Source organism: Phyllostomus hastatus, unplaced genomic scaffold, assembly GCF_019186645.2.
Source record: "Phyllostomus hastatus isolate PE091 unplaced genomic scaffold, TTU_PhHast_1.1 phas_contig_148, whole genome shotgun sequence".
Taxonomy (NCBI): Eukaryota; Metazoa; Chordata; class Mammalia; order Chiroptera; family Phyllostomidae; genus Phyllostomus; species Phyllostomus hastatus.
Genome location: NW_025333607.1, coordinates 17,296,039 through 17,322,500, shown reverse-complemented (window position 1 = coordinate 17,322,500; position 26,462 = coordinate 17,296,039). Strand labels below are relative to the sequence as shown.

Here is a 26,462-nt window from a genome sequence, read left to right as displayed (position 1 = left end):
TATCGTAATTGAGCAGAAGCAGCGCTGGAATAGAGGTCACGAGAGCACAGGTAATTCAGCATGGTGACAGAACGGCGACTTAGGTCACACAAACAATGGCACCGAGTGATCAAGGTCGATCTCTGGGAGTGTCTTTAACAACATCTGGGTGGCTCTAGAAGCCAGGTCTGTGGCTAAGAAACTGGCAACTTGCTTGGTGGTTAATGCTTTTTCCTTTCTGGCCCGGGTGGCTGTGGGACAAGAAGGGTCCTTAGGAGATATTTCAGATTTTTTCCCCCCGCAACACATTTCCCAACTTGCCAGTTCCATAACACGGTTGTAGCTTCAGGAACTAAGAAACATTCCGTTATTTTAGGTTTGGCCAATGAGGATGGACGACATTATTTGGGGCAGAATGATGCAGTATCCACACGTTGCCCCTCCTGGTTAACAGGCTCACTCCCTTCCTGTTACGGTCCATATTTACTCGGAATGCTTTTTGAAACGGCTTTGGTGGACACTAACTCTTTGGGTCACTTGGTGTCCATCGCACCAAAATGACAACCGATGAGCAGCATCTTGGAAACTAAAGTGAATACTGAGCAATGTTATGTTTAGTGTTCTTGCAAATGAATTATATGTATAGCTCATGTGTATAACTTACATGTGTCTTTTTCCTCTTTTGGTTTTTATAATATAAGTAATGGCTACAGCAATTAAGTAATTTACAAAAAATTATTAAACTAGTGCAACTGAGGTTTTCTGATTGTACTTTCTGAATCATTTTACTTTATGTGCCAGAACTACAGGTACACAGATATACAACTAGCAGGCATGCTAAATATAACGTCCAGATATTTGGTAATTGAGTGTACTCATAGCTTGAGTAGTAGTATTAAGTACTGAGGCTGTGGTCTTAAATTTATATTTCCTCCACTTACCTAAAAACCTCAACTATTTCATAGCTCTGAAATCATTAACTTGTATGCACAAGAGAAAAATTGATCCCAAGAAAAGAAGCTGCGATTGCTTTAATTCCTCCATAGGAGGGTAGAAATTAAAATTATGAGTACGTATTTCACAGTGTATACATAATACATAATTTTTGCCCTAATTTTTGAGGGAAAAATAAGGATGCACATTATACAGGGGTACCCTAATTACGTAGCATGGGTATAACAATCGCGTGTATAATGCGCACAAAACACGGGTGTGCATTATACATGGCAAAACATGGTAAATCCGGTTATAAGATGGGTGGAATGTGGAGCTCAGAGGCAATTAACAATGTTGTGCTATGTAATTTAAAAAATATTTGTATTTATCTATCTATCTACTTATTTATTTATTTCCAGAGACAAGGGAATGAAGGGAGAAAGAGTGGGAGAAAAAGATCATTGTGCAAGAGAAACATCAGTTAGTTGCTTTTTGCATGACCCAACCAGGGACCTGGCCTGCAACCCAGGCATGTGCCCTGAGTGGGACTTGAACTGGTGACCTTTGGGTTCATAGGCTGGCACTCAATCCTCTGAGCCACACCAGCCAGGGCCATTTTTTTTTATATCAACTAACCAATAAAGCCCTGGCCCGGTAGCTCAGTTGGTTAGAACATCATCCTGACGTGCTGGGGCTTCAGATTGGATCCCCAGTCAGGGCACATACAAGAAACCACCAATGGACGCATAAATAAATGAAACAACAAGTCAACGTTTCTTTCTCTCCCTTTTGCTCTCTTTCCCTCCCTCCCTCTCACTAGAATCAATAAGTAAAAAAAAAATTAAAACACCTAATCGATAAGAAATTTATCAGGTGCCAATGATAACATCCAAAAATCCAAAATGGAGTAGTAGGTGCTATTTATATATCTAAGTCCACGATGCCCTGTTTCCTACACTTCAAACCATAGTCACATACTTACACACATGGAAACATGCTTTCTCTGACAAATGGAATTTTAATCTTATGGTCATTGTTTCCACTGCATTTTTGGTGCTTTTGCACATATCATAATCCTTTAATGGTGCTACCAGTTTAAGATAAGCAATGGGAATTTCAAAAACGTATCTTCCACAACTTTGGTTGGGGGATTATATATAAAAATTGATCTCTACATAAACTGTTTTAGGACAATAAATGTATCTTTAAGCAGTGTTATTAGCAACAAATGCTCAAAATTATTCTCCCACAAATTTATATCCTAATGCAGAACTAGTTCATCCGCGTTCTTTACAGAGTCCTGTCATTTCTAGAAAAAGTCGGAATGCTGCTGTTGAGAAAATTTTAAAATGTCAAATCAATGAGTAATTTTTGATATATTCCTCAACTAGCATTTTCACATGATATGTTTCAGCATAAATGGAAAATACCAGCTTCTATTCTTTAGATTTCTATTTCTAACACGATTAACTAAATGTACAGACTGTTTTATTATACTATGTTCCAGTGTGGTTTTCTTTTGGTGCTTAATGTTCCTGCTTTCACTTTGTATGAGGCAAATGCGTAAGGAGTTTTTTGTTTGCTGTCATTACAATAGACACGATTTTTAAAATGTGACCAAGAGGCCCCAAACTTGAATAAGAGAACTCCTTCTTCAGTAGGTAATTATTTCATTTGTCATGTTAAAAACGAGCGGGCCTCCCTGAAAATTTGCCATACTGGCTAAAGTACAAAAGTGTCTAAAAATGCATTTGCTCCCTTAATTGTTCAAATGCCTTGCTATTCTTTTAAAGTAAACTCTCTGGCGAGATCCATAAATATCCTTAAGCCACTTATATAGGTCAGCTAATATGGGTTATGCTTTTTTAAGCACCGTCTGACTAAGCACATTCCGCATTTCGCTAACAAAGTCGCACAGTCCATAATAATATTTTAATCAACTCCCGAGAACAATAATGGATCTGACTGCCGGGCTGATAATCGTCTTATCGCAGCCTGTGAAACCTAGCTCTGATATCCGACGGCAACTCCATGACGCGGCGGCCCATTCTGAAAAAGGCCAACAATGGCGAGAGAAGGAAGTGGAGTGTGCCAAGCCTCCGTATCTACATAAAAGAGATTAGAGGCGACAGCATTCCATTTTACAGCTCAATCATATTGTGTTAGCATGCGCTTATCCGAGCGCGGACGAAATTGAAAGAGAAATAAAAAAGAGGCAGGCAGATAGGAACCAGAAAAGCGAGGCGTGAGCAATTTCTAAGGATATAAAAGGATACTAATGGCGAGGCCCTGTCATTCTTAAGAAGGGCTATTAGGGCACCATCATCTGTTCTCGTGCCCTGTGCTCCTCCAGCGAGAGTCAAGCATTTTCTAAAGCCCTTGTGATCTTTCTATTTTTCCCTCGAGATAAAGCATGGTCATGTTTCATAACTACCCACTTTTCCATTTCTATGATTTATTCAAGTAAGCCAACTAATTCTATTTACTGATAACAAAGGCCCCCTCCATATGTATTTTTCAATATTTTTCTGTTGGATTCTTCACTTTTTTATGGAGCAAAGGCAAATATACGAAATAGTACATTCCCAACAGTGCAGAAAGATTGCTGATCTTATCGTAGATGGTAAACCTGATTTTTAAAACATGTGTGTGGGTGTCTGTGTGTGTGTGTGTGTGTGCACCCGCGCGTGCACGGTATTACACAAACTGGGAACAGGATAAACAAAGAGAGCAAAGGCTTAAAGTTTAGTAATATTAAAAGAAAAGGTTTCGCTAGTGTTAGGAAACAAAGAGTTTTGAAGCGACGACGAAGACATGAAATCTCAGTTCTGATTTGGCTTAAATTCCAGCTCTGACCCCGGTTATCAGGTCTGGGTCCTGTGATCAAGAGCTCGATTTGACTTTTATCAAGGCAGAAATGTGACTTTAATCTTTCTCTTTGCCTTTGCACCCCCTCTCCCATACTGCGTATTGCTGCTGGGCCCGAGTCCCTGAACCCGGGGTATACCAGCACTCCGAAAGCAGAGCATCCTTCTAACTCCAAACTTGGCATGGCACACTTAATGCTAAACTGGTAAAAAGAATTTCAGTTAATCCTTGCTTTGCTAATCCCTTTCTGAAAAGCCAGGATACTCCTTGCAGTCATTTAAAACACCCTCAGGGTGTCACAAAATCCAGAGCTGTGAGTCATCACTCCGCAGTGACCTGTGCTGGCACTCTCTATAGACAGAGAGGAACGTCAGTCCTCACCAATTCTAAGCCTCAGTTTAAGACTGAACACATAATCACATAGTAATTGTTTCCACCACTGGCACTGCCGTTACTCATAGTTATTTAAAGTTACTGCCTTCACAAAAGTCACTGGAGCCCCTTTACGCTGACAGGTTCTTTTGTAAGCTGACATTGCTACTTCGATGCACAACTGGACCCACAAATTCACTACTGACTTTTTCTTTGCAGAGAACGCTGGAAGGAGGTGTTGAGTGTTATTGGTCCTTATTATGCGATGTCTGTCCAGCATCAAAATACTGGCTAACAAATCCCTTAAACCAGCGAGAACTGGGGGAGGGTTCTCTGACGTGACGGAGGTCTTGGAGTCATAGTGACAAAGCCCCCATGCTGTTGTTATTAATAACAATATCATCAGTATTATTTCGAAACAGTTCTTTCAAGTGCAACCAATGAGGACAGGAAAATATCCCAATTTGACTCCAGGAGGCAGTGCTGAATACGCGCTTTGAAGGCACTGGACGCATGTGTGAACCCGTGTGTGCATTTTCACCTCCCCCTGCGCCAGGCCTCCCTGCCTAGGAGTTAAGGATAACAGTAACCGATTCTTGGGTTAAAGCAACGATTCTCAGTTGGGGACGGGCACGACTTTGCCCTCTAGGGGACATTTGGCAATGTCTGAAGATGCCTTGGTGCGTCGTAACTCAAGGGTGCGAGTGGGTAGAAGCAAAGGATGCCGCTAAACATCTCCCCATGAACAGGACGGCCCCCGCAACAGAGGATAATGTGGTTCCAGATATGAATAGTGTCAAGGCTGGGAGACCCCGGGCTAGAGTCATGAAGAATAATGGTGCTTTAAATATGGGAATGTGTGTGTATATAAAATGATAAAATATATAAACACAAATGACTCTGGCATAAAAACAAACGTCAGTTTTGTTTCTCTCGGCTCTAAAACCCTTCCCAACACTCTCCTTCCTGGTAAGTGTACATTTATCACTCATGCAAATTCTGGGCACCACCGCTGCTACCACCCACAAACATCTCAACCTCCTGTGGCACATCCTTTTCTTTTTGCTTTTTTCTAAGAGTCGTGTAGATGCGAACACATTCCCAATGCAACGTCAACTATCCGTCTGATCCAATTCTCCTACGTGTTGTATGCACAGTGACCCTTGTGTAGGTGTAGTCTGAAACACACACTCCAGCTCACCTATTTAACTAGTTTTGACTTAATTTGGGGTGCTTTATTAGCAAACAGTGTAAGACAAAGTAGCTGGTATAATACAGAGTGATGTTTAAATTAGTTTACAATTGGCTTGGCCTCCTCTAGAACGGCACCGAACAAAGCCATTCAGAAATGTCAGCTGTGTTCCTAACCACTGTAACAAATTGTCGCCCGAACGCTGCACACCTAATGACTTCAAATTAGCTTCACTGCGATATCGCCTGACAGTTCGTTACGACTGTTAGCAACATAGCTGGCGTATCATGACCAATAAATTGGTTTCAGTGTGGGCTGGGAAAGGGACTTCCATCAATTTGATTAAAGAAATTACTGTAGCATTCAAAGTATAAAGACAAACTAGTTTAAGGAGACAGAAATAAGTTAACTGTACCAGAAAAACATTGCTCATCATTCAAACACTTGCTGAAAAGCTATTTGAAGATTGGAGTTCAAATAAACAACACATGATAATTCTAGACTACTAAAATTCTCAAAAACTTGTGATTAGGCATAGGTTTGATATTACAGGATGGGTCAGTAAAGAAAGATAACAGGCTATTTGGAATTCTGCTTTTAAGTTACCATATGAAAACATTTCTGATGTCAATGTAACATTTCTTTTCCTAATTTTTGTATAAATTCATGGTAAATATACAATTGCAAACCAAAGTAAAGCTTGTGAATACGAATAGTATATGAATAAATAGTGTACCATAAATAGCCACCGTGAACAACAAAATGTATTATTCTTAAAAGACAAAAAATAGTACAGTAGACTACTGTTAGCAAAAACACTGCTGAACATGAAAAGAAAAGGTAAAAGCATTTCCTTAGGAGAAAGCTCAGAATTTTGAAAGGCATAAAGAAAATTTTTTTAAAATTATATTTGTTTTATCATATATTAGCATAGTACCTTCATATATGAGAAAAATAATTAACAAGAGTTCAAATTGTTACAGATATAAAAAGGTTTACGGTTCTATGAAGATCAGCAAAGCTCAAATTAAGTAGGATATTCAATAAAAACAAATGTCAAGGTCGACAAAAATCCTAATGAGAAAATTTTGAACTTTCCTAAGTGTACATATACAACTGAGGGAATTAACTGCAACCTTTTCTTTTTCTTTCTTTCTTTCCTTTTTTTTTTTTCAGAAACGGTACCTGGAATATGCTTCGCCCAGCCGATGATAACCACCAGCTCCCGGTCGGCCAGGTCACACAGTGTTGTGAGGGCTTTGATGTCACTGTCGGGGACAGTGGGGTCAGGCATGGCATAGATCTTCTCCGGTTCAGCCACCAACAAATGTGAAACAATCTTGTTATCTGCGGGATCAGACCAGAGCACTACAAGATCACTGTAGCATCATCCTTCTTTTAACAAACCTCCAAGCATGCTGTGTTTTGAAAAATCATCCGGATCGCCCACCACAAACCCAACATATTTTCCTTGTAGGTCAATATGGGCATATTAAACAGGGTTCGGGCAAACGGATCGCAAGACGCACGCCGCTGCAGTCGTAGCGGAATTCATTCCTTTCTTCTTCCGTGCTGTACCTGCCCTTGTGGGGAATGAGGCATTTGTTCTAGAATGGAAATGCTTTTTAGCGGACAGATAAGAGAAGTTAGATGCTCTCTGGGTTTGCGTTTTGATTCTCAAGTGGGATTTGGGGAAGCAGATTAAATAGTATACAACAGCTTTAAAAAAATCACGCTAAACCACTGAAATCTAGAATATAATGTGGAAGACAAAGAACTACGGCCCACAGCCATAATGGGCATGTAAGTCATTAATTGTCTTAATTCCTTTAAAGAAGAGCAAAGGTCAGAGTGCTTCTGCCTGGGTGAGTTACGGACTGTATAACTCTATGTCTGTGGGGTTTTCTTTTCTTTTCTCCTCTCCCCGCACACCCAGCCAATCTTCCAAATGTAGCTAGTGTCCGTGTCCAGAAAAACACTCCTACTTAAATGTTACAGCGTTTTCTCTTCGGAGTGCTCAATTCAAAATCCTCTATTTTCATCTGTTGTCTTTAGTTCATTCTCTGGTTCAGATGTAGCTGTCTGAAATTTGTGATAGATGTTTTTAAAAACCTTCATAAAATAAGCACTAGAGACGAATGAAAAGCACCACATCAAATGTGTTTTACTGCTCAGGGGCATGTGAGGGTTTATGGCAGGGGCTGTAAAGCCTTGCTAACGGAATGATTGTTCTTGTGGCCCTGTTTCCAATTTCTCTGTGTAGCTTTAGATTTTCTGCTAAGTGAGGACATAGACATGGGTAAGGATGAACCCAAATATTTCAACGTTCTATGTGCTATCACTCTAGAAAACTAGGGCATTAAGTGGGATTTTTGTGAGCAAAGGGAAGTTGCCTCAGTGTTGACTAGATCATTTTTTTGTAAGTTTGTAACATTTTACCCTAAATGGAAAGACTTCCTATACCTTAGAATTGAAAACACAGCATTCTTTCAATCTCATTTAACACAATAACAAAGAGCGTTATGCAAACTGTAATTAGCATTTTTTCCTGACATAATTTAAAATGTTATTATTATGGCTGCCAGAGGAACAATATTTATTGCAAACAATCAACAGATAACCATTCATTGGCAGAATATTCAATTATCATTAAACTGCAAATTTGGGAGAAAATATTCCCCAATGTCATATTTTTCTAGTGAAAAATTAAAGGTAAATAGAGATTCTCTCTTTTAAATTTGCAGGATCAGCAGAGAATGCCATTTGTGTCCTGGACTCACTATAGAAACAACACCTGTGTTTTCAGCTACTTGTGAGAAAGTTGCAGTGCCCATCACTCTGCGGATGCTACGAAACCTGTCAGCAACCACTAGATGCTCAGGATTAGCAGAAAATGCAATGAGAAAGGGCACAGACATGTCACTGAAGGGAATCCTGATCCCATTTCTTATTTAGTACAGGGAAATGTTTCACCCAAGTGCCTGGGTCAGAGAAATTTGGTGGAAGCTTGGAAATTCCCATCATTCAGATAACGGAATAGCCGGCAGCACTGTTTCCAGATAAATCTTATTTAATGTTTCCCTAATTAGAATCAATAGAACCCAATTCTCATGCCTGGGCTTCCGCCGTCCACAATCAGTCAGGACCCAGAAATCTCCCCCAGCCACTTTCTGTGCAAAGCCTGCGCACTGTCTCTTGGCACCTATCTGACAGGATCTGAAAATTAAGTTTTATAAATGTTTGTTACAAAAACACACTAATTGGAAGGACTCGGGAAAATTAACACAGAGGCCTTGAGATAATGAGTAATGATTTATTACGAGCCTTCTTTATCTCAGACGCAGGAAGCTCCCTGAAATTGCTGTAATCTTCTTAAAGGTACTTGACAAGCCACTTCCCAATTTCTCAGGTTCACACAGAAAACCATCGACATTCCTCCATCATGGGCTGGTGCGCGTTTTTCTCCCAGGAGGGGAAATTATCAATGGTTTAGTCAATGTTTGCATAAACTGAATGAAAAATGGGCACTCTGTGTATTACTGAGTCCAGGAAAACGAAACCTCTGATGAAATTAAGCATTAGTGTTTATTGCATTTTATTGTATTATCAGAAAGATTTTTATTATAATGTGCAAAATCTGCTTAATGCAGTCCTAGATTGTATTTGCAGAATGCCAAACCGCTTTTGCAGGCTGAGGAGATGATGCCAGATTGGACAATTGAAGGTGTAATCAACATAATGTTTTTTGGAAAGGCAAAAGGAAACTATGCCATATGTTCACTTAAGCTTTAATTTTATGTAAAACTGGTTGTTTTTCCTTTGACATAGCTAAAATGTCCTTTGGTTTACAGTTCAGGGTCTGTTTTATTTATTTAACGGATCCCCATATGCTCACTGAATGGTGCTCAGCAGCGACCCCTCCTGGAGAATCCGAATTAGAAGTGGATGCTTTCTCTTCCCTTGAAAGCAAGCAGCTTTGGGGGGGTGGGGGGGTTGGCAGGGGGACAGGCAAAATCCTGAGTCTTTTCTAGAACTGCTGTCGATGTGGTTTCCTCTGGTGAGCGCTCATTGTGCCTTCCGAGACCAAGACAGCTCAAAACGGGAGCTGTCTCCACCAGAGCACTTCTCCGTGCCTAATACAAACTCTTTGCATAAACACCCTAAAATGCGAGGTCTGTTGCACTACAGCTGTGAACTGATTTAACAGAAAATGGGATACAGTTATTGCCTCGATCTATATTCCAGCTCTTTTTAGTTAATGGCAAAGAGAACGGGGCTTGCATTTTAGCAACATGCCATCACCCTTTCGCACTGTAACCCGGCATTCTGAAACGGTGGGCTCTTTAAACACAACTCATAAGGCCCATCAGGGCACCTGAGACGGAACCATCAACCTATGCTTGTCATTAGTGGGGCACATTCTTGTTTTAGTCTATTGCTAGGCTTGCGTGTTCACCTTCTCTAGCTCCAAATTAATGAGGCTCCTAATGTATTTTCATTGGGAGGTTGAGCAGTCAAACTCATTTAGTTAGTGAAAACTACAAAAATCACTTTCTTGTGAAATCTGAAACGAACAGCTCCAATGAACTAATGATCGCAGTATGATCCATTTTATGTACCTCTGAAAATCAAGATAACCAGTAAATGTGAAATCCGCACGATATAAACTATGCCTTAATATGCTTCGGCTTCCACACAATGACTAGGTGAATCAAGGTGCGGGGGGGGGGGGGGGGAGGGAAAACCCGAGGACAGATAATTAGCTGAGTTGCTGCCTCAAAGGCCATCTTCGTGAACAGAGCCATGCTGCCCCCTCAACAAAGACAGGCGCCCTTGGAGTTGGTAGGGACCCGCATGCCAGAACTGATGGAACCACAGCCAACTAGCGGGGGTGACTGTGTGTGAGGAAACCAGATGCCTGGGCTGTACTTACATGGCTTTTTGGCTGGCTGAACCAGCTGAGGGTTCAGGTATGGGCTGTTCTCCGCGTCTATTCTGCGCTTGTACTTCTGCCGACCTCCACGCACTCTGTCAAGACGTACTCCTGTGGGCAGAGACAGTCGCCGGCTTACTATTGAGGTAGATACCTTTCAAACCAATTCAGTACAGAGAGAGCATCACCCATAGGTGCTGGGGAGACAGAGAGGAGAGGCATGGTCCAGTGGTATTAGAGGGATGTAGAAAAAAAAGTGGTGGTGAACCCAACAAGGGCAGTGGCTGGAAACCGAATCTGGCACAGAATAATAAACCTGGTAGACATCTTTGGTCAGACCATCAAAGTCACATTTACACATCAAAGAAAAAGCATGGTTTCATATGAATTAATGCAAAGAGACTGTTTCTGAAGTGAAAGACAATGGCAATTGGCATTCTCCCTATCAGTTTACTCTGAAAGCCCATTGTGTAGGCTTAGGTAGACCAGTTGACCAGCTATCCATGCCTGGCATCTACCAGAGGATTCCATATAGACCTGTGAATTGGGCTGTCTTAAAAGCACCTTCATGCTGCAGAGGTGAGATGCAAGGAGTGTTCCATATTATCATGACCCTGTATTAACATGTCTCAGAAAGAGAACTTTCACGTTGGCACACACCTGTATTTTCTTTCAAATGAGAGAAAACTGGGAGTAGGTTTGGACTGCACACAGGATAGAAAGAGGAGCTCCCTTAAAGCTTCCAAGCTAAGATGTCAAAGAAGGGGTGTGTGAGTAGCTCAGAGCTGAAGGGCGAAGTCAGGCAGAAGGCAAAACGAGGTGGACTTGAGTAACAACTTCTCCCAAAGAGTGATGGGTTGTGTCAAGATTCAATGAGTTTGTGTGGGCAACAGATTTAAAAGATCAAGGAAAGAGGAAAAACAGAAAGAAAGGAGTTAAAATATTGTTTCCTTTATCTGGGGGAGTGGTGTGGAAGACCTTGTTAACAAGCTGGTTTCTGGGGTGCAATTTTTAAGTTCAGAACAGAACCGAATAACCTTCACCAAAGACAGACCAGACTACTTGGAAGGAAGAATGAGGTGAGAGCTTCTTTTTGTGGTATTAAGGTTGTACCTTAATTTCTGAAACAGTACATTATCTGTTAATAAAATCAGCTAAGTAATGCATTGCACATATTTTGGCATTTTTCAAACTGTGCAAAATAGATTTGGTTTAATAGCGTCATCAGTATTATTATTTTACTGAACGATCTCTCTGAGTCTTTAATATGCAAATGGTCTCGGTAAACTTCTCTGAGGGAGATGTAGCCCCTGCCACGTCGGCAGGCCAATTTAGCTAAGGGTCCAGTTTTTGGCATACTATTAATATCACGTGACATGTGAGTCATGCGTCATCTGAGGCACAGGAAGTACAGGCAACAGATTGGGAAAGGCTGATACTATCTCCATCTGAATCCTAAAGGTGACACTCTCTCTCTCTCTCTATATATATATATCTATCTCTATATCTCTGTCTATATATCTATATAGATATCTCTCTCTTTCTATATATATATCTATATATCTGCCTATATCTATATCCATCTATATATACATATATAGAGAGAGAGTATATATATATATATGCTCAAGTGGTAAGGATTATTATTGACTCACAAAAAAAAGAAAAATGCAATTTCCCATATTATCTCAATAATAGATAGTACTTTAAGAGTTGATAACTTTTAGTGAAACACACAAACATACACTGGTCTCTAAATAAATCCTGAAATGTCACGTCATGCTGAAACATCAAAGCAGAGTTTACATAAAATCAGGAGATAACTTCAAGAATAATTTAATAGGTTTACACAAATAAATATTTAAAAAAACAAATAAATTAGGTATACTAAGTATTCACTGAAAATAATACTGCATGAACAAAAAGGCAATATGCAATAACATAACAAATTATTCCTAAGTAGTATATGAGGAATATGCTTAAAAAAATAAAGCATAATTTGTATGTCAGAATGGTTGAGGTTTTTAATGACTCTTTTGTTAACCGGCTCAGTAAGCTTCGATGTGTTCCTTAATTTATTTGCTTTTTTAAATATAAGGTGGGTAGAAAGACAACATCTACCCCAATGTTTTTCTGTAATGATCTAATATTATATTACTATCTCTGGATATTATACATGTGTTATTAAAATATTTTATAAACCTTAAAATGCCAAGAAAAATAAGAAAGTTGTCACTATATCATGATTTTATTGAAGTATGGCTATATTATTTTACTTAAATATATTTTGATCATTTATTGAAAATCTGTCCCCATGGAGTTCGAAAATCTACCCTGCCTTAGTTCTGCAGGTAAACAGATTTGAGGTCTGACAGACTGGTAAGATAACTGAAAAAATGCAATTCAAATAATGATACTACTCAATGTCTAAGTGATTTATAGAAATATTTGGTATCCCATTCTATTTACTGCTCATCCCTGTCACTAACTGTATCATTTACATAGGTGATTCTTTTAGGATAGACACAGAAATTCACACCAATTCCATCCAAAAGGATGCTTTTCCTGAGTCTACCTATGAGCACATGACACAAATTTGAGTAGAGAATGGATAATTATCCTAGTAGCCTGATACATGATGTAGAAGTCTCTAATGATTTTAGCAGAAGGAAACAAAAAATAACAATATTTACCACCAGGATCTCAGAAATCCAGATCTTCCATAAATAAACACTAGTCTAATCCAAACATTCCCACTGAAGCTGACACAGGCTGCTTCTTTATATCTTTACACCCTTAAATGCCAACAATTTCTGTTTTGACTTCACTCGTAGGCCAGTTTTTAAAAAGTTTGGAAAAAAGCTTTCTCCCAGAAAATAAGATACCCACAATGTTCGATGTTTGACAGGATTTGAAGTTAATTAGGCAACTAGACTTTCTGTTCACGTGGAGACTGCCATTGTCTTTTTTATTTTTTTCCTAAAAGATGTTACTAGTTGGCATTACCTACCAAGTGGTACATTTCACATTGCTGCTTCTTTCAAACGCTGCGTGCGCCTATGTGGCCACAAGGGAATTGCAAATCTCATACATTGTCAGAATTTACAAAATTGGGAGAGCAAGAACAGGACAGGGAGGGGGAAAATATGCTGGGAGGCAAATAAACTCCAAAAGCAGCAAAGCAGTTCAGCACGAGGCCTTCTTAGGTCAGCTCATTTTAAGTCTACATTTTATGCCCAAGTGCAAATTTTTATATGATAGAGTCCAAAGGCAAAAGTATTTTTCACATTTTTAATAGCAGGAAGTCAAAGGCATTTCATAGGATAATAAAAATTTTCCCTTCAGAGAACTACACAGGATACCCCAGTCTACTTTCCCCAATTAAAAACACGCCTTTGACAATGCTCCTCCCAAACAAAGGTTTGCCAAACACATGAATAACAAAGACCCCGGGAATACTTAAGAACAATGCAAATAGTCATATTCAAGTAAAGATCACTTTTAAAGGAGAATGAAGTTAACTTACTAATGCAACAGTATTAAATAATTGTTATCAAAAGAGGCTTGTAATTGAGCACCAGGAGCAGACTGGAAAAAAGCAAGACTTCTTGGACAGCAAGGTGAGGAAGATGGGGACTTTCTCCTCCACCGTTGTGTCTTCCTGCTGCCGTAGCTCCCTTTCCCAGTGGAGGACACCTCCCTCCTTGAAGTACCTAGCAGCACCCTTGAACTCTCTGAGATTTCTGTGAGGGAACCGCCATGAACAGAGGGGGAAGAAATGCAGGAAAAGAAGCGAAGGCAGCTGGGAAGTATCAAACACCGCAGTGGAAGTCTAGTGGCCGCCTCTGAAGGGGTTCTCCTTGGGGACAATGTCCTGACCAGCGTACCGGTTTAACCCACGGTGGAGGGGGCGGTGCCTATCCACAGGCTTCTTAGGAAGGAGGAGAATGGCCATTATTTGTATATTCACACATATGCTCCAGGGAGACTGTAACCATCTAAAATTCTTGAGGAACACACGAGGCAATAACAGAGCCCACCCCCAGCTAGCTTCTGTATCACTGCCCCCTCTCGAAACAGTGATGCCATTAAATGTGGCGTCCTGAGTTAGCCCTTTGTTCCTGTTCTAGCCACCTTTGCCTCCTCACACCTACACACCTACAGCTCCCTGCCAACCAAAGCCTTCACTGTTCATTGAATAACTCAGCCTCTACATGACGTGCTTCGGGATAAACCAAAACGTGAGCCAGTTGCTGGAAGTCACTGGTTATGGAGGGCTTACGATGTTCCAGACAATGGGCTGTTGTGCATATATGAGCACGTTAATTCCTCCCAGCAATCCTACTGAGGTGGGGACTATTATTAACCCTTGTTTGGATGAGAAAGCCAGGTGGCAGAGCAAGGAGGGTGAGCCGGGGAGAATGGCTGTAGATCCCGCCTTCTAAGCACCATGTTCTACTCTTTCTTTGCCACGAACTCTATTTTGGGGAAAGAATAGTTGTTATATACTCCGAAAGAAACGTACAGTCAGATAAAACCCAATTTTCATGGGGAACAGGACTCACATCATGAAATGGGGTGCATGTGAAGAGGTCAACAGAATGATCAACTTGTAGGGGGAAATAAACCAACACTTTTCTTCAATTGCAAGGCTCGTCATTTTGCATGTGTCCCTCCACATGCACCGCATATCACGGGGGGACTTCCCTTAGAACGGTTTATGGCCGTGAGGCTGTGGGCAAGCCAAACTGGACGGAAAGACCCAGTCACTCTCCATCTGCACTGACGCAGAGACCTAGAGATAGTCATTTCCTTGCTCCTGGTTTCTCCTTGATGTTACGGTCATTCACCCAAGGCCTGCCTGGCCTGGGCACCAGAGGCAGGGAGACATTTGGGCTGACGTTTAGACTTCAGAAGAGAGACCCGTGCTTTTCCATAGAAACCCCTGGCCACCGGCTACGTTCACTCCTGCTGGAATATCATGACAACTCAGGATCTTTGGAGATAGTCTGATGACAGGTGGAAACATCACTAAGATCGGCTGAACTGCCCTGACTGGTGTGGCTCAGGGGGCTGGGCATTGTCCTGCAAACCAAAATGTCCCTGGTTCAATTCCCCCGCCAGGGCACAAGCCTGGGTCTCCGGCCAGGTCCCTGCTGGGGCGTGTGCGAGGCAAACAATCGACGTTTCTCTCCCTCTCTTCCTCCCTGCCTTGCCCTCCTTCTAAAAATAAGTAAATAAAGTATTAAAAAAATAAAAAAGATCTGCTGAACTAATAGGGGGGAAAATCACACAGGGAGAGAAAGTGCATATCCATTAGGCAAACTTTCTTTTTTTTTTAACTGAGTCCTCAGTCACTAAAAGAGATAAAAGGCATGACTCACATTAAAGCTTCCTTGCTCCACAGATGAATTAACAATTAGCAAGGGGAAGTCTTTCGTTTTGGTCTCCTGATAGCTATCTGGACTGTTAAACATGCGCGGCTTGCATAGCAAATTGCGAAGGTTTCCCTCCGTTTCAGATTCCAATTGCATCCAAAATACATTTGTAACAGATTTCTGTGCATAGGAAATAACCCCAAAGAAGTTCCTCCTCCTTTTTCCCAAGGTGTGATTCACTGTTCTTGGCTGGTTCAGATATATAATACACACACACACACACACATATATATATATACACATATATATATACATATATATGAAATTGATCATCTGGATTAGGGCTGAAATCAAAATGAGAGACATTTGAAATAGTCTTAGACAACACATTTTGCTGGGGACATGCTCTTCCGTCAGGGGTGAAGTTCTTCAGCCAAAGCACGGAGCCCTCGTCTACGACACATACGAGTACAAATTAGGTCACTGCAACAGGTGACAAGTTTTAATTGAATGTCTTCTGTCTTCAATTCTGACAAAAGGTGAATGGAAATAAATGAGTCTGGCAAGACGGCCCTGAGCCTTACAATACCCAATATCTCATTATTTTTAAACAGCTATCTATAAACTGATGCTGACAAGCCCTGAACCTTTTATTTCTGCTCAAGATGAGGTGGCTGTGAAGGCAGAAAAAAATAGAAAGAGAAAAAGAGGCGCCCAGAGCCTTACATTAAACATGCAATACCTACCATGATCACTTCCCCAATGTAATTAAAGGAAATCTCCGATTCAAAAGGCACTATTTCTTACTTTGCTTGATGTCGGAAAGAACGAGAGAGAGCGAGAGAGCGTGCCTGGCCTGCATTTACTAAACATAGAGACTGCCTTTAAAAAAAAAGGGAGAAAACTCTTTCCTTTCCTTCTTTTTGCCTGTTAAAAATTTCATAAACGATTGGAAGAGAGATTGCTGTGACTGATGCCTCTCTAAACTCTGTTTTCCCTTGTTACCCTTTAATGCTGGTGACTCGTCCCTTTATCCTTTGCAAAATTGCCCTCCCAGGTGAGCAAAGTTACGAGTTAGTAGGTGAAAACACGAAATGCGGAGGCATATCAACATCGGGAGAAGTGATTCTGCTAATTCACAATTACATGTGGCACCGGCAGCAATAAGTTTAACACAATAATACAGTAATAACAGTGCACAGCTCCCCATGGGGATGCTCTGTGTAAACAGAAGCACAGATATTATTTATGCAAAATTCAATGCCCTGTAAAAATGAATTAAATATGAAATCAACCCAGCTGGTTTACAGGTTGCTGGGTTGAGCACCAGAGTCACGCAGTTTCATTCCATGGTGAGGAATCCAGGGGCATCTAATGACCAGAAGTGCAAACATGGAAAGAGAATGCATTCTCTCCACTTGAAAAATAAAAAAGGACCTAGGTGACAGAGAAAGGTGGTGGTGAGTTGGGAGGTCATTTGGCTTAGTATGGGAGACTCCAGGTCACCTGGGCGACATGGAAGAGGTTATGAGGCTTAGAGGAGACGCTTAGGGTGGTTTTAGGTTTGGGACAATTTGTTAGCTACTGAACAAAAAGTAATAGAAATGTATCACCGGACTCCAGCAGAAATTTGGAGAACCAGAGTGATGCATGATGTTTTCTCACATTTAGTTTTCAGATGATTATGATTTGGTAAAGTTAAGATTGGCCATAAAGTAAACCTGATACCAAGAATACATCCAGGTCATGTGAAAAGAGAATTATACCTCACATATAAATTATGGAGGAAGAAAATCAGTTCAAGAGAGTCAATGTTAATATAACATGAATGTCAGCCCTGGCTGGTGTAGGTCAGTGACCTGAGTGCCAGTCCGTGAACCAAAGAGTTGCTGGTTCGATTCCCAGTCAGGGCACATGCCTGGGTTGAGGGCCAGGTCCCCAGTTGCAAGAGGCAACCACACATTGATGTTTCTCTCCCTCTCTTTCTCCCTCCCTTCCCCATCTCTAAAAATAAATAAAATCTTCAAAAAAATTTTTAAAAATATAACATGAATGTATACATGCCCACACCTTAGACCAGTAAGAGCTTTTCCTCAGACACCGTGACGCTTCTCATTTCTGTAACGCTGGCAGCGCTAAGTTGAATGCAGGGATCACAGGGCACTGCCCTGCATGGGGAGGCTCTGTGTGGAGAAGAAGCACCGCTACTCTTTATGCAAATTTCAGTGCCCCGTGAAAATGAATTACACATGAAACTAGACACACTGGTTTAATTGCGTCTTCTTCCATGGAGAGGAAGGTAGCCGAGGCCGGGGCTCCACTGCGAGTCTTTCGTGGGGTCAATAAGAACGGCCATGGTCCGAAGGTGTGTGTCCCCCCAAAGCTCTGATGTTGAAACCCAATCCCAAGGTGATGGTAGTTGGAGGTGGGGCCTTCGGCAGGTGATTGGGTCATGATGGGATTAGCGCCCTTATAAGAGACCCCAGAGAGCTCCCCTCCCTTTTTTGCGACGTGAGGACACAGCGAGAAGAATGTAGACTATGAGTCAGGAGGCCTCTACCCACTCTGAATCTGCCAGCACCTTGAACTTGGATTCTTCCGCCTCTAGAGCCCATGAGAAATAAATTTCGGTTGCGTGAATGTCACCTAGTCTATGATAGTCTGTTACAGCAGCCCGAAAGGACTAAAACAAGAAGAAATACATGAAGATAACAAAAGAGTCAGAGACTCTAATGGGTGGATGCAGAGTGTGTCGGGACATAAAGAAAATACAGTGGTCTCTAGCCCCTCTCTGCCAGCTCTACCTATGACCACTAACCTCACTCCTCTGCCACCTGTGCTGTGAAACACCTGCGAGGAAAGTGAATGGAGGAAAGAAAAGAACAAAAGAAAGTACAAGGGAATTGTCTTGGAGAAAACGTGCACAGAAATATCACAGTACGTTCTCAGATACCCTGAGTCCGGAGGGGTCCGCAAGAGCAAAGAGCCACAGTACACACATTTTCACGCTAACTATAGTTTTTTCTCCCCCAAACATGACACATTAGAGGGCTGAGGGATTTGAGACCTCACGAGAGAAAGCGGGCTAGGAGAAGCAAGAGGGGAAGTGATAAAAAGCACTTCGCCGTGCACGGTGTTTTCGCTCCAATGAAAGAGAGGCGCCTGTGCAAGGACCGTCGGCAGCAGACATGCTAACTAAGTAATGTTTCCTACACAACTAATCCCCATTTATCGTCCTTTGATCTCTTGCATGTTTTCAGAATTTTCCCTCGATCTGATTTCAGCAAGATGACTAGAAATTCAGTTTGCCTTGTTGTAGATAATGAGCGCATGGAAAGATATTTTTATTTCATCTGGTTTTTGAGCCACAAGTCCAACGACACTTTCATTTTACTGCTCGGTGCATCTAGATTTTACTGAAGAGCTACTCCAGACCCACGCTGAAGTGATACACAATGTTAAAGACCTGGGGGAGAGTTACACGCAAGCAATCTAAATATGTCAACATTCCCTGTCAAGGAACATAGTAATTGGGGCAACGCGCACTCTCAGGGCCAACGAGAAAACCGCGCATCAAAGGGCTGGGTGGAGTCCACAGCCTGTATTTTTCTTCTTCCGCTAGGATGTGTGAAGACTGTGCGAAGGGACAGACAAGACTCCAGATGAGATTCCCAGATGCCAAACAGACAGGGTCTTGGCTGTGGAAAGGCTGTACTTGAACCAGGTCGTGAATTTCCTGATAGACCTCGCCGTCTGTTGCTGTTATGGGATGGGTAAGAAGGGGAGGCGGTGGGTACTGGCCCATCCTCGACATGGCCCACAGTGCTAGGAGGGATCACTGCATCCTAGGTTGGGCAACTCAAGACTGGATCCTGGAGTTAAAGACTCCAAGTGTGACAATCTCATGTGGGAGGAAGAGGCAGATTTTCCAGTGAAAAGCTCCTTGCAATTTCCCAAACCCGCCTTCTCTTACTCTTTCCTCTCAATAGACTCTCTCTCTACATTTCTGAAACACAGACTGGGTTAAAATCAACCATCAAGATATTTTACTTATTATTTATTATATATTCATCTTAATTCCACAAGAAATTGCAGGTTGAAGGCACAGTGGGACAAGATACTGTTCCTGAAACAGCTTCAGAGAATTAAAATATAGCCGAATAACTTGGTACATGTTTTAATTGTATATTACTCACTATGACACACACCTGCCATATGGTAGGCACTCAAAAATACCAAGTGAATACAGAAAAAAATTTACAATGTGCATTCTAGCCATGCACTAACCAGCTATTTTTCGGTGATGGTTTTTCTTTTGATACTTCTAAACCTGAAATGTCTACATGGGCATGTACAGAAAGGTATGCATGCTTTGTCAATAATTCCTGTTTGTCGTGCTCTCCATAATGCACTAGTATATTCCAGCTTCAGGCAGGCATAGAAAACTTGAAGACAACAACATAGCATGAAACACTAAAAAAAAAGGAGTTGTTGAAAAGTATGACAGCAGAAATCTTCTTTCAATATTCACCCTGGACAACATAAGACGAAACTGCATTTGATTTTCTGAGAAACTCTCAGGGAGAACCCAAGAAAAACGGACTCATGAGAGCTGTATTTCGATACTGAATACGAGCAAGAAGGCCCACCGGTACCTATCCTTGGGAAATCTGACAGATGAAGAACACCCTTCCCGCTCCAAGGCACTTTTACTGCCCGCCTGCCTGGAAGCCGGTGAATGGGCTGGATCACGTGTCCAGCTCTCTTCCAGCCCGAAGTTTCTATGAATGAAGTGGTGCACTTAAAATGATGGAATTGACCCACGGACTCCAAGTACCACGGCTTGGCAGTTGGAAGCATCAGCACACTTCACATTTGCAGTCAGGGAAGACCAGAGCCAAATGGACGGCGCTAATGAACCAGACGAGCAGAAGGCTTTCTGGCCCAGGCCTTCGCGTTCCCCTCCCGGTGACCTTGGCCAAACGCATTTCCTTTTGTTCTTGACGATAATCAAGCAAGCAGAGTGCCCATGTTTGAAAAATGCTTCCAGCTTATTACTGCATTAGGGGAAGATCAATGCCTGTTGCACATGGCTGTGGAGGCTGAAGTATGAAAAATCATACCGAGCTTCAGGTCTGTGGGCCTTTGACGACACCCAGACCTGGGTTATGCCAAGGAGAAGAAGACAGGCCCTGATAATGGATATTTTGAAGACAACCAATGAGTGGCTAATGGCTACTCGGTCATTTAACCAAATTTCATCTGGAGTTTCAAAATAAAAAGGCAATCCCCAGCCAGGTAGCTCAGTTGCTTAGAGTGTCATCCCAATATGCCAAGGTTGTGGGTTTGATCCCTGGTCCGGACACATACAGAATCAACCAGTGAATGCATAAATAATGGAACAACAAACTGATCTCTCTCTCTCTCTCTCACTCACTCTCTCTCAAATCAATAAATAAAAAATGTGAAAGACTTTGACTAAATATGATCAGATTTCTGTAAATATACCATAATGGGTAAGTTTTCATTTCAGTATCTATAGTTACTTTCTTTTCAGAAAGTATAGTATATATGTGTATATATATATATTCACATATAATAGATACATAGGTATACAGATAGATACACAAATTATATATAATTTGAAACCAGTAAGATATAATTTGGTTTCCTTATTTTCCTGATAATAATTTGGCTGGCTCAATAATTTATTTGCAAAGTTTTCCCATCCAAAGAAAACACATGTTATATGCATTTATACTGATATCGATATCAGGGTTGCAAATCCAAATAACTACAGAGACCATCCATAGAAAGTGAGCGAACGAAAGGGACTGTGTGCTTTAAGACACGAGGGGTAAGTCGTGTGGGGAATCAGAAGGCATCTGCCCCACCGCAGCGCCACCCGCCCCCCCTGCCGGGGCCAGTGCGGTGGGGACTGTCGTGTGGGAACCGGGTCGGCGCCTGAGTCTGAGACCAGTGTTCTCCAAGTCCCATTTCCAAACGAAGCCAGCAATCTGGATCTTGACACAAAATCTCCCCATGTTTAAGTGTTTCCACAATTTTATTCTGGCTAATCAGTGGCCCCCCGGCTACCCGTTTGTAGCCTTTGGTCTGCATTCTTTACTTGCTACACAGGGGCCGGCTGTGAGCAGTCCCCAGCAGAAGCCAGGTCCGACCACTGGCTGCTTAAATGGATCCCATTGCCAGTTGGTCGCTATTTAGAAATGATCCTTTTATTTTTACTTAGGCCCTCGTGATATATGGGCATACACATAAATTAAATTGCCTAACTGCTCGAGTTCCACTATAGGCTACCTCTTGAAACTCTAATTTTAAAATGCTATTAAGCAAGGTTTTAAGGATAATAATGATAATGCCTAAAAGGGTTTCCATTAGAAATCAAACAAGAATAAATACAAAATAGTCATCTCTGCCCACACGTCGCACCTGCCAGTTAGGAGCGCTGACTTGCGTCGGTGCACGTGAGCCCTCTTGAAGAATGTCTTGCTAAGCACAGGTCTCCACTGCTATTTATAGTCAATGGAAGCAAAGGCTGCCTTCACACTCACCCATTGTGCTTACTAAATGTGTTTGCTTTTTGAAGGAACAACTTTCTGCTGAGTGAAATCTGTTGGGACTGCGAGCCGATTCTTGTAACATAACTGGTACACCTCCAGGGTCCCTGAGACGCATCAGATCAGTCACTCTCGGGACTTAGATGAAATTTAAAAAAGAAAGCAGTGGCAATTTTACTGTATTTTGAGAAAGGAGCATTTGGACCTTGGGGAAGGAATGAATGATTTATAGATTGGAAACCACGTTCCTTGGAGTCTCTGTGAACTTCCATTCCAATAGTTAAAGCACATGCCTATCAAATTGCTTATGAGAAAAAAAATTATGGAAAATAACCAAGAGTAAAGCTTTGTTCTTATTAAGGAACATGAATATGTATGTAATTTTAGCCAGACTAAATGAACCCAAAAATGAATAAATAAAAAAATAAGAACAATAATTGTCACAAGAGAAGGTTTGTCTCCTTTTCTGCTCTTACGGAAGCATTTATGTTTAGAGTTGCAAAAGAGAATTCATATTTTTAAATGCAATTACCCAGAAAGAGACAAAAGAAAAGGACTCTGAAGGGAAACCACCATGGGGCAAGAAGCATGTGTAGCGCCCCCCCCCACCCCCCCAGTGATAAACCTTTCTAGAGCTGGGACAGACTGCAGGCTTGCCCTGACCGCAGCACGTGATTGTCAGTGTTCACACGAGCAGCGCGTTTGCCCATTCGCCAAGCATGACTCTATTTAGAAAGGTGACATCGAGCCATTAATCCTAATTTTACATTAAACATCTTTCTGAGACCACGTGAGCTCTGGCTAGAATAAAATCCGATGTTAGCAGCAATAGTATGAGCGTGAAACGTATCACGGAGAGCTGTGTGAGTTCCCCCATGCCTTTGCCGACGTGGGGCGCCAACGTGCATTCGCCCTTGGCTAACGTTCCACCGTCAGTTACTTGGAGCCGACATCAATGAATGAGTGGCTTACACCTGTGATTCCAATACCTTTATCTTCAATGTAATGGATTGATCTGAATGACGTCTACTGACCATGAAGGATGCCAGCACGTGCAATCAGTACTCTTTGAGTTGAGCGAGCTTGCAAGGCGTAGTACAGCTATTTCTCCTGTCTCTTGGGTTATTGTTTCTTCTACAACCTTTTAATATAGGAAGACCCCCCACAAAACACCCTACACGATGGGAGAGGGTTTGGAGTACTTTCAAGCCGGTGAATACACTAAGATGCTGGGCGAGTGGCATGCCCAGAGAGGGCAGAGAAGCTCTGGAACCTGCCCATACGCTGCCCTATGCGCACCTTCCATCTGGCTGTCCTTCAGGTGCGTCCTTAATAATCAAAGTGATAAGTGAAGTGCTTCCCTGAGTTCTGTGAGCCATTTTAGCAAATTCTCAAACCTCAGGAGGGAGTACAGGAAATTCCCATTTATAGCCAGGGGGTCAGAAGCATGGGTGGACTTGGACTTCTCATCGGCAGTGGGGACAGTCTTGTGGGACCGAGCCCTGAACTTGTGGGATGTGATGCTAAGTCCAGGCAGAAAGTGTCAGAACTGAACTGAATTTTTGAATACTCAGTTGATGTCCGGAGAACCAGAGAACTGGCTGTCATTGTTGGAAAACACTCCAGAATGACAAAAAAAAAAAAAAGAAAATATTCGCAATGATGTCCAGATCTCAGCTTCTTAATTTCCATTCTACACCACAGAGAGCTAAAGCTCCTTTGGAGAAAGAGCCAAGCCTAAAGACTGCAGCGTGGAAAGTAGCAAATGAGCCTGGATTGTCTTTCCGTGCCAGAAAAGTAAGAAAGTGGACCGAGAAGGAGAGGGACAGCTCAGGACCTCCTAGGAAGCCAGCCTGAAGGAGCTCCCACTGGATAAACCTGGGACGATTTGAGCATCAAAATAAACACAGGTATCAATGGCGCGTAACTCACTGAATGAAGTAAGAACCCACAAGTCACAGCGACATTGATAAATGCATAAACTGAAGGTTGAATGGGGAATAGATTATGTACATAATTCTCAAATTATCACCCCCCCAAGTTCTTATCACTCTCAAAGGGAGGAGGAACGACGTTATGGTGGGGAAGCCTGGCAGATACCCACTCTCAAGTGACCAAGCTGCTATCCCCGGTAACGTGGCAAGGGGGGCCGAAGTACCACCTGATGTGATGCAATCAGATCACAGTGTCATTCCAGAGATATTCGTGCCAGACGCATAACCTGAATCTAATCATGAAAAAAAACATCATCATCGCCAAAATCGAAGGAGATCCTACAAAATAAGTGGCCTGAAGTCTTCAAATGGTCAGTCATGACATTCAAGGACACAAGGTAAATTTAATTGTAAACCCAGATTGTGTGTTGATGCAAATATACAGGGCGGGGCCAAAGTAGGCTCACAGTGGTGAGTTTGCAAAACACGGTTCATTCTCGTGTCATTCCCTATTAATTCTTGCGTGGTGCCCCATCCGAGCAACTGGACGCCTGCACTTGCCGCACCCCGTACGGGTCTCAGAGTGCTCAGTGATCCCCTGGGGCGAACGCTTTTGTTTTCAGTTCCTTCCGTGTGGCTCACTCTCTTTTCTGTCTCTTCTTCCTCTTTTTTTTTTATCTCTCCTTTTCCCAAGACTCTGAAAGGTTAGCGCTACCTGAACACAATATTATCCACGTGCCCATTCCAAAACTGACTTCAATTTTCTTTTTCCAGATCCTGAACTTGTCTTTTCCATTGATTTTAGTGACAGTGGAGTTAGCACCATTTCAGGCAGGACGGCCATCTTCAAAGGGGCTCATTTGGAAAATATTTGTGTTCCGCTTTGTGGTTCGTGAAGCCCTTCACCTCGTTTCCATCGGCAGATTCCCGTATCCGCTCTGAGAGACAGGCACGGCTGTTTCCCATCTCCCAAGCAAGGACATTCAGGCAGATTGAGTCCTTTACCAGGTTCGTGGATGAGACTGAGCACACTGGGAACAGCACCACAGGGGCTGACTGCATGTCAGCATTATGAAAAGAAGGAGAAGAGGCAGCTGGACAGGAGCTGCCCCTGGGAAGCGCTGGCATTGTTTCCGTGGCTCGCTGTGCACGCACCAGCCACTGGGCCATCTCGGCGAACGCACGGGAGTCCGCGGTCATCCGTCTTCCTTTGCATTGCTGCCGAGCTTCTTCACGAAAACGGACGGTCCTTTATAGTTAATTGAGGTTTTTTTAAAAAAGAAAAAGAAGTGAAAGGAAACTAACAAAATCAATTAGAGTTGTTGGTGCATTCCATATATTTGAGGCACGGCTTTACTGTTTTAATTAAATGGAAATATAGGCCATTGTTTCAAAGACATTAAAAAGACAATTCCAACCCTGACACCGCCCCCTCCCCCGAACCCTGTCTTTTTCAACTGGAACGTCTATGACAACCAGGCCAACCACCGTCTAGAAGATTGCGTTCTGATAATGGTCAATTGTAAATCACAACCCACATTGTAATTATTCCTCCAGAAATCCTCCTAATTACAAGTCTACCGCTGTAGGTACACTTTTGTAAAGCTTGAATAGTTATCTAGTTTAATGTGTTTTTTTTTATAAAGTTAGCAGATTTGAAGTCAAAAGGAACAATATAGAGGTTTGAATAAAATTCTAGGATTTACTCCATTCACACTGGCTAAATCTTAATAGTAGCACAAGTCCTGAAAGAGAAGGGAAACCTCTTATAATTGGTGGCATTGTCCTAACGTGAAGTGCATGAGATGGGGTCGAGTCTGCAGCCCTCAACTCCCAGACAGGGGACAGTCGGCCTCCTGGGCCTCGGCTTGCTTGTCACAGCTGAAGGAGAAGCTCCGTCTCTGGTACAAAAGCTGCCAGCTACGCTGAGTGTTTACCATCACACTCCAAATCTGCTCTCCGATCTTTTAGACCTCGTTTCAGTGTTCCAGATGCTGTTCTGGAAACAAATGCATTTTATTTTTACGTAAAGCAATAACATTATTGATACCTCTTTGGACACTGTTTCAAGTTGCAATATTTGAAGGATAGCAAGACGTCCACGAAGACCGATTTACTCCGTGTCCATCTGCCCCACTGTGAGGCCGGCCGTCCGGTCTAGAGAAAAGACCCCCAGCAAACCGTCTTCTCTAGCCCCACCTCTCGGAGTGGCCCTCTGTCTCCATCTCACGAGCTGAATGGAGCACCCTGGGTCCCGCAGATGAAATCTAGTCACTCGGTTCCCCATACAGT

At 42.2% G+C, this 26,462-nt stretch overlaps 1 protein-coding gene across 13 annotated transcripts in view; it reads right to left on the bottom strand.

The window, feature by feature from the left end:
• Window positions 1-26,462, bottom strand: part of ESRRG (estrogen related receptor gamma) — a 508,248-nt gene that overhangs the window by 47,184 nt on the left and 434,602 nt on the right. For 12 of the 13 annotated variants that reach the window (XM_045861556.1, XM_045861545.1, XM_045861578.1 and 9 more), the window contains 2 exons: window positions 10,281-10,391; window positions 6,533-6,694 (listed from right to left, as the gene is read on the bottom strand). In XM_045861556.1, coding sequence (XP_045717512.1) covers window positions 6,533-6,694; window positions 10,281-10,391 — 273 coding nt within the window. The remainder of the gene's footprint in view (window positions 1-6,532; window positions 6,695-10,280; window positions 10,392-26,462) is intronic. The other variant, XM_045861620.1, reaches the window with a different exon arrangement.